Below are 10,000 nucleotides of genomic sequence, written 5' to 3' on the forward strand. Positions count from 1 at the left end.
TTACCATCACACTCAGCCCTCCAAAAACAACCGAAAGATCTGAATAGAGATCCCCAAAGTATTTGAATATGGGACCCAATAACCGATTAGCTAAAGCAAAACAGTAAAGAAACAGTGGAGTCAAGTTCAAAGCTGAAAAGAATGCGAGTTCTCTGACCTTTGTATTTCAGGTGCTGCAGAATAGGAATAATGATGTCTGTCGGGATGCCATGAGCGAGAAAAAGGTGCCACGTTGCGTACTGCTCAAACGTCTCCCATTGCAGGCTGGTGACTAAGAAACACACATCAGATAAGCTTGCAGGAAGACTGATCATACAAAGCGAGCCAGAAAGCAATTCAGTCTTCCAAAGAAACACATTATTGTTTGAGATAAAATAAAGTTGTGTAAGAACCTCATAACAATTGATCTGGCTTTGACAGGTTCAGTATTACAACAACCATGATAATCAGTAGGATATTCTGCAAAGTCAAGGCCCTCACGAGCAGCAATATTATGCATTTTAGATTGCAAGCTGTTACCGAGTGATTATAAAAAGACAGCTGAGAATGTCCAGCTGCAAGGAACAGCAAGGATGACCGCGTGTTGGCCAAGAGCAAGGACAAAAAGACAAGTGTCTGCTATGTCTCTTTCCCACATCTTGCCATAATTACATCTGCCTCCCCTTCCAAACAGCCACAGCCTGGGTCTTCGGCAGGGCTGCCCCCGGTAAGACAGGAGGGTGTCCATATGCATATGTGTGCATTGGTATATCAATTATATATATGTATGTATATATATATATATATATATATATATATATATATATATATATATATATATATATATATATATATATATATATATATATATATACACATATATATATATATATATATATATATATATATATATATATATATATATATATATATATATATATATATATATATATATATATATACATACACACACACACACACACACACACACACACACACACACACACACACACACACACACACACACACACACACACACACACACACACACACACACACACACGCACACACACACACACACTGTAACCTTATTATTCAGCACTTCTTTCACTTCTTTCTTAAAAAGAGGAAAATGATTAAAAGTAATCCGAGAAAAATATGAATTTGTAGTATCCGATAAGTTTTCAACATCAAAAAAATGTGCAGGCACCACTAAGCCGTGTACAGCCAAGAGTGGCAGAAAGGTCATTTTCAATCGACTCGGTGTGGGGGAACGTATTTCACAGGAAATGAATTTCGTTTTATTCAAAAATGTCAAATAGCTGTCTATCACTCAAAAATTAGAACAAAAATAGTTACCAATGAAAAGTTGCAACAACTTTAAATTCACAACTCTCTGCAATAAAACAATTTTAGGGTGGCAGGGTTGACCTCAGCTGAGAACTCAAACCAGGATTAAATCCCATAAACTAAGATGGGTTTGTCCACTGTCTACTAATGTTCATACAATTCATGGAAATGCACATTGGATTCCTAATGCCATTGTCCTACATATAATATGTGTACAAACTCCTCTATCATATAAAAAGCAGCACATGGGTCCCAAACTCACTCAATACGTTAAGCACAGTGTCCTTGCGAAACATCACGACGTTCCCCAGCATAATCTGGCAGATCAATTCCTGCAACTGAAGAAACAGAGCATATACGAGAATGGAAATGTGGCAGGAACTGAAATTTTTAGACAATTTTAAAATACAAGGTACAGTAAACCCTTAAATATTGCAGGGGCTTACGCTCCTGGAAAATGCTGTGATATTCAAAACAGCGAAAGTTAAAACCAATTTCTTATGGTAATAAGGGGGTTGGGTTCCTGGGCTTCGAGAAAATATAGAGGTAGGTGGGTGGCAGCCAAAATAAACGCATCATAATTGAAATAAACAGGTAAAATAAATATAAATCGGCTTTACGATGAAGTCTTCAGCTGTGGTGAAGCAGATTAAATATAGCCCCCTTGCCCCCACCATTCCTCCCTGAGTAATCTCTGAAATCGTTTTCCTTTGCAATCTGGGGATGTGTTACTTTTATAAACCATTCTGCAGTTTCATAAAGAAGCGAATAAGTTAAATTAAAATAATCACTTTTGTCTATCGTTTTACTTTTCGAAATCATTCCATTATTAATGATGTGCGAATGCCTCATGGTGCAAGATAACCATCACAGCTCAGCTCAAAAATCGCGATTTGTCTTAATTACACCATGTGATAACTAAATCGGTACATAACGAGATTGCAGCAATTGTTCAAAACCCTCGATATTAAAACCCACCATATTCAAGGGTTTATTGTACTCACTTCTAATGTATTGCCTATTGCATGTATGCCATACTTTTCTTCAGTTACAAAAAAAATTCCGTACCTACTCGCAATACCAGGGGAGAATTGTGCTGATCAGATATTTGTCATGATATGAAATTAATGACACATTTTAGCAGGAAAGTGTAAATGCTTCCTGTGCACTGCAAACTCTACCCGTGACTTACCTGGAAAGAATCTATTGCTGCAACTATCATATTGAGTAGTTCACTGTTTCCCAAAGCCACATCGTCAAACTGGAATAGGAGGGAAAAAATGAAACAATTGGCTTGTGTCTTTTTTAATTTGAAAGAGGAAGAAAATAGGGGTAGTGTTCAATGAGAACTTAAAAAGAAAAAAAAGAGTGGGACAACAAAAGTAAAATACGATGGAGTTGGAGGATAAGAGAGCAAGAGAAGGGGAAAAATATCAAGAACTAAAATGAACAAACACAAGGAGAAGGCAAGAAGAGATCAATGGAATGGAAAATAACTTTTAAAAGAGAGCAGTAGAAAAGTAAAAAATCAGAAGAAATAAATGCTTAAATAGCCAGGTGATAGGTACCTTGGTATAAACAGATGGTAAGAGGTAGCAAAGCAGCCGTACATCATCTTCTTGACACGCCTTCATATCGAGCATGAGACAGGTGTAGACATCCCCGAGCTGGGTGGCTTGTGCAAAAGACTCGTACAGAATGGCCTTTTCCTCAGCCACTTTACTGAGGGAGTGGGGGTCGTTATTCTCTCAGCTTTCTCACGTTGAGGTTAATCCAATTTTTGATCAGAAATGGCAAAGAAATTTTTTTTTTTTTTAAATAAATACTTTTTCCACTTTTCTTTTGAAAAAAAATTGTCCTCGCACAATGCAAAAGCAAGAAGATTTGCAAAAATTAACCCAACTTCCAACAAGTACCCATTCTGAGATGTTACGTGCACTGCCTGAGACCAACCTGGCTTGGAGGTAATACAGAAGGTGATAGCCGACTTTGGGCTGCTTCTGATAAAGTTCTGACATCAGTGACAGCAGAACCCCAAAGCCATCATCATCCTCTTGAAACTGACAAAGATTCCTGGGAAATGTAGGCAAATGATGAAAATAAAAAACTCCTTTGTTCCTCTTTCTTCCGACCTGTGGAACAGCCTCCCCGTGTTAGTACAATCATACTTTCCCCACAAAGGCTTCACGATGACGACCAGTACACCACCATCTCATATCCACACAGGTGATTCTATAAACCCCAGGAATCCTCCAGATCCACTACCACCACTACTAACACCACCACCACTATTACTACTCGTTTAATGACAATTTTCCAGTATTAGGGGGTTGGTCGGCTGATGGCCCTTCTCCTTAGTCCTGTCAAAAGCATCCTCCTCCATTAACCCCAACAACTGCATGTCTCAACTGATCACATCCTTCCAGGAATTTTTCGGTCTGCCTCTTGATATTTTCCCCTCAACTACTAAACGAATCACTTTCTTCATCGTGTGTCTGTCTCTGTCTGTCTGTCTGTCTGTCTGCCTGTCTCTCTCTCTCTCGCTCTCTCTCTCTCTCTACTCTTCCTCAGTAAAAACTATCTTTGAGCCTCTTTCTGTTGACTGTTCATGCTATGTCCACATGACTATTCATGCTATAATGTTACCCCACACATCCATCTCATCATCCTTACCTCTGTCCTCTCAATTCTTCTCTCATCTTCTACTCTCATTCCCCATGTCACTACTGTTCATCAAAACTGGTCTAATACAAGCTACTTTTTACTTCACTTGGGATATTTTTGTGTGTTGAAATGCCTCTTAACTCTCTCCGCTTATCACACGCTATCCTTATCCTACATCTCACAGGTAACTCCGTTTTACCACTTGCATCTAACATATCTCCCAAGCAGCAAAAACTTTTGACCTTTTCCAGCTTAACTTCAATTCCCATATCCACTACCCCCATGTTCTCTGCATCTTGATTTCCACCCATGCACATTTTATATTGGAAACTACCACCAATTAAACCCAAACCTCCCTTAACTCCATTGCATTTGTGATGACATCACATTTTGCAAGACCCAAATTAAATATAATTTGACCCTACTCCTTTACCACAAGTCATACAGGGCCATTTCCCACTCTCCTTCATTTCTCCTTCTTCACCACCAACCATCAGTTTTGTTTATCAAGATTCACCTTCAATCCCCTACACTCCATCGCTTCCTTTCAATGATAAAACATCCCGCTTGCTTCTAATCGTATTTTTGCTGTCAAGACTACAGCAAGTGATCTGCAAATAAAAATTCCCATGGGAATCTTAACCTCACTTCTTTTGTAATCTCTTCTCGAACTAGTACAAAAAGCAAAAGGCACAACACTGATGATCCCTGATGTAAACCTACTTTCACTTCAAATGACTTTGTACACCCTCCACTTGTTCTTACTGATGTTCTTCGTCTCTTATACATTAACATAACTAACCTCACGGAGTCCTCTGGTACTCCATGTCTCCTCAGTGCCCATTCCACAACTACCCTTGCTACTCTATTGTATCATTATGTTCCCTTTTGATCATCTCAAGGTCTACAAACACATGATATAACTATTTTTCTTTGCTATGTACTTCTCTTGAATTTGTCTCACTTTCAAGACTGCATCTGTTGTCAACCTTCCACTCATAAAGCCAAATTGATTCTCATCTATAATGACAACTCCGATTAATCTGATCTCAAATATCCTCCCTATACACAGCTCTCTTACGTGTTTAGACTTAAGCATATATACACATACATATGTATTGTTCACCCACCCACTTGTTTGTATCTAGTTGTTTCTCCACCACCCAACTATCAGTATGTTCCCTTTTGATCATCCATCATATCGCTGTTCCACGAGTCAAGATTTTGTAGATAAAAAAAATACATTTGCCATTTCTAATTTCTAATAAAAAGTGCAAAAAAAAGAAAGAAAATGAAATAAAAACCATTAAATGTATTTATGTTAAGGCTATCGTTCACACATGATGGTCGGTTTCAGTGTGGACAATAAACAGAACAACTGGTTTGTTTCCGCAACACAATAAAATCAACATGATAATAAGGACAACAAATGCAGAAAACCTTTCACTTTTATTACTCTTGCATGAAATTGCAAAAATTACAACACACAATGCATCACGCATACAACAAATCTTGTTCCTTTAAACTACATTGAAAAAGATGGAGAGGTATTTTGATCTTCAGATTCAGTAAATCTGCTCAGGATTCAAAGAAGAGTGAGGTGCACAATTGTTTATTCCACGATTTTCAAAGATTTTAATTGATTCAGATAACAATCAAGCTTTATCTAACATGCCAATAATATATTTTTAAAACGCAATAGGATCCGTTAAAACTAACAAATCATTCCCGGTTCCATGCTCCCTTCGTAGCTGCATGCCATTTTCTCAGCTCTGAGTAGCTGTCTCTGAAAACTGAGGACATCTGTGCTGGAACGGTCTTGTCCAACAAAAAATAAATAAAGGTTACTCGTTGGTGTTTAATCTGTTGATGTAATGTATTTGCTTGTTTCGTACCTTTGCGTGAGTCTTTGTGCTGGGTTTTTGTGTCCTTGTCTGGGCCATGTGCTTGTGGGCCTCATTGCTTTGTTACTTCCTCTTCCCCATTTCCTGTTCGTTCATTCCTCAATTACTGCTCCAATGTAAGCCATTTTCCCTGATCTCATCTCACTCTTCCATGAGCCTTAATTTTGCATAACAACAAGCCAACCACCAGCTTGAGATAGTGTAAAAGCGACATCGAACTCTCGTCTATTCTCTCCTCACCACACGAAGACAGACAGCCGGAACCATCATCTCTCTCCTTAGAGCTGGGACCATCAAAGCTCTCCTCTCCTCCCAGATTCACAGCATGGGACTCACACAGACCAGAGCGCATAGCTATGGGCCAGACTCCCAGAGTCTCCTTAGTCCTCTTGAAATCATCCTCCTCCATTAACCCCAACAACTACATGGCTCAACTGATCACATCCTTCCAGGAATTTTTCGGTCTGCCTCTTGGTATTTTCCCCTCAACTACTAAACGAATCACTTTCTTTATCATGTCTCTGTCTCTGTCTCTCTCTCAAATGCACAGCCATCGGTACAGCAACTGACAGCCAAGGGCACAACCAGATCAGGAGAGGTACCCACTAGTGTGTCTGGATTTCACCCTTGACACTTCATGAAAGACACAAACATACATCCGCACCACCATCATTGTCTTTCATCCTGTTCCTGATAGGGTTTGCCTGTGATAAGATTAGTGCTAAGAATAACCGAGAAACTATTACAGCCATTTAAGCACGTCATCCGGTTATCTCTGTTTTTTGATTGCACATTACTACCATGTCCCAATCCCAGTATTTATTGATTAAACCTGTTTCTTTTAAATGAGTTGCTGTGTATTTTGAGTCATGGTTTCTTCCTCCAGTGTATTGAGTCATGGATTCAAGTAAATTTCCCCCAGTTAAGCCGATTGCACGGTGAAATTTGTAAAATAATTACATCGTGGTGGATGAACAGTGCGTGCACAGTTTAGCCTCCACTCAGGCGTCTTGGCAGAGAATTCTCCCACTTGGGAGACAGAGTCCGTTACAATGTACATTGGTAGGCAACTAACGCATGCACTAGTTGGAGGAATACACACACAACACTTTTTAATAATGACACAGCATCAGCTATTACGAAAATATAAAAAAAATAAGGATCACTGTAAATGATGTTAATTTCACAACATCTTAAATTCAACTTCAATTAAATAGTAAACCTCAAAACATAGTTCCCTTACCTAAAGTAAGAACCTTAACCGATAAGCAATTGACTGGTTTCCCGACCGCATGGATCATCAGCTGGGCACCGTTCTTCGTCGAGGTTTCGATCCTTTCAGCCCAGAACCTCTCCCAACAAAGGATCCACAACCTCGGTCACTGATCTACATCAGTAGATTACTGACATCAATAGATCCATAACCTCAGTTACGTCCAGGCAGTCAGTCAGCCCATCAAAGCAAAATCACCATTCAAACTTTTCTTGCCAGATAATTTAATGAACACTATTATCACATCGTTACAACTACCATCACACATTTCATTATATGATAACACATTAAATCATGCATATCTTACCATAAATATAACATGTCCATCACCCAGCAAGTAACCACACTTTTACCTCTGAATCAAACTTATTCAAATATTATTTATAACAAATTTTCTGCATGCTGCACTGCCTCCGAGCAACCAATGAAAATGGTTTAAATATACAGTAATATCCTGATTTATGAATATCTGATTTTTAAACTTTAAATCTCACAAACTAAATTTTTTGATCCCAAAAATTTGATTCATGACCTCAAATCGTGGCATGACGAACTTTTGCTCAACTTCAGTCAGCCAAGTTTTCAACTACGTGTTCAAAATTCGACCTCATGATCTTTTGATGAAAAATTTTCATTGTGTTTTGAAAAATAAACACGCATCTCGCTACAAAATGCCACAGCGGCACTTGCTAACATCCGGGATGATGATGATGTCAGAACATCGCTTCCCTCTCTCCTCCGCAGCTATGCCATTATGTTTGTGCTGAAGTGCAGTGGTTTGTATAGTGCGAGTGATGGGTGGTTTTCACATTTTAAGAGACACCACAGCTTGCATAGTTTGAAAGTGATATTGCTGCAACTTATTACTGTACATTTTTTATATTTTATCCATTATTATTGAATTTTGGGGTGGAAATTATTTTTGGGGGAACACATCACCCCATTATATCATTATATAAATTGGAAAATCACTTCTGATTTACAAACTTTTGATTTAAGAACTACATTTCAGGAACGCATGTTGTTCATAAATCGTTATATATGTGTATGTATGTGTATATATATATATATATATATATATATATATATATATATATATATATATATATATATATATATATATATATATATATATATATATATATATATATATATATATATATATATATATATATATATATATATATATATATATATATATATATATATATATATATATATATATATATATATATATATATATATATATATATATATATATATATATATATATATATATATATATATATGTATTTATATGTGTGTATATATATATATATATATATATATATATATATATATATATATATATATATATATATATATATATATATATATATATTTATATGTGTGTATATATATATATATATATATATATATATATATATATATATATATATATATATATATATATATATATATATATATATATATATATATATTTATATGTGTGTGTATATATATATATATATATATATATATATATATATATATATATATATATATATATATATATATATATATATATATATATATATATATATATATATATATATATATATATATATATATATATATATATATATATATATATATATATATTTCAGTATACATATATATATATATATATATATATATATATATATATATATATATATATTTCAGTATATATATATATATATATATATATATATATATTTCAGTATATATATATATATATATATATATATATATATATATATATATATATATATATATATATATATATTTCAGTATATATATATATATATATATATATATATATATATATATATATATATATATATATATATATACTGAAAGACGTGCAGCTCAGGAATCATATTAAATGAGAGAAAGCACACTGAGCATTAAAAGGAAAAGTAAACAGCTCCTGAAATGTGAGGCCCAATAAAAGGTGTTTTCTTTTCTTTTTAATGCTCAGTGTGCTTTCTCTCTAATGATCAATATATATTGTTGCGGTTCTCCAAACCGCATGCCTCCAAGGCAATGGCACCCAACATGTCGCCGTCCAGAGACAGTTATTCCATTAATGCACGTTTAGATAGTCCCTTCCCTTTTGTCTAGCGGGACAACGGGACGTGCGTTGCGGGGATCTCAAAGGTAGGTTTGCTTACATCACTAACTTCATTTCTACTCTTCTTTTCTGCTTTTTTTCTGAGGTAAATCTGAATTTGGGTCCTCGCGGAGGCCAACATGTGCAGCACGTGCGCGATTGCTGGGGAGGGGAATAGAAAGGCCGCGGTGGCAGCGCGCGAGCATTCACAGTGCAGAGCTCCTGTCCTCAAGTGACCCCTCAACCAAACTTTGTGGCAAGTTATACAGTATGCTCGGCAGCTCGAGATTATCGGCTCGAGCTTCTGATGATCTGGGATGAGATTGCCGGTTGCATTGAAAAGGCATACGAATGGATATCTCTTAAAGAAGCTGCACGGATGTGGTGTTGCACAACACAGAAGCAAATGAACGACAACCACGCCACGTTGTTCATGATACTGGCGGCGCGTTCTGTTCGACACATTTCTGGATTTAATTAGATTGGCTTCCTCTTTTCCCTCCAAACCCCCATCTAATTGTTATATCCGATCGTTCCCCTCAATGCCTGACACAGATCGGAGTTGGCCCCATGCACACAATAGCAGAATCGGGCGAACACAAGCGCTGACCACATGGGCCATGGTGGATCCGCACGTACTGCGCGAAACATGCATGGATTTTCTCCTAACACTTTACCATCGGTCCTCGCTGGCGG

General features: G+C 36.5%; 1 protein-coding gene across 3 annotated transcripts in view; it reads right to left on the reverse strand.

Moving 5' to 3' along the window:
* Nucleotides 1–10,000, reverse strand: part of INTS3 (integrator complex subunit 3) — a 128,908-nt gene that overhangs the window by 24,602 nt on the left and 94,306 nt on the right. For all 3 annotated transcript variants that reach the window (XM_085846307.1, XM_085846308.1, XM_085846309.1), the window contains exons 20-24: nucleotides 3,283–3,402; nucleotides 2,898–3,051; nucleotides 2,522–2,590; nucleotides 1,592–1,667; nucleotides 158–271 (exon numbers count right to left, since the gene is read on the reverse strand). In XM_085846307.1, the coding sequence (XP_085702433.1) occupies nucleotides 158–271; nucleotides 1,592–1,667; nucleotides 2,522–2,590; nucleotides 2,898–3,051; nucleotides 3,283–3,402 (533 nt within the window). The remainder of the gene's footprint in view (nucleotides 1–157; nucleotides 272–1,591; nucleotides 1,668–2,521; nucleotides 2,591–2,897; nucleotides 3,052–3,282; nucleotides 3,403–10,000) is intronic.

The sequence above is a fragment of the Eptatretus burgeri genome, chromosome 11, assembly GCF_056783735.1.
Source record: "Eptatretus burgeri isolate ZD-2024b chromosome 11, Ebu_testis_v1, whole genome shotgun sequence".
Taxonomy (NCBI): Eukaryota; Metazoa; Chordata; class Myxini; order Myxiniformes; family Myxinidae; genus Eptatretus; species Eptatretus burgeri.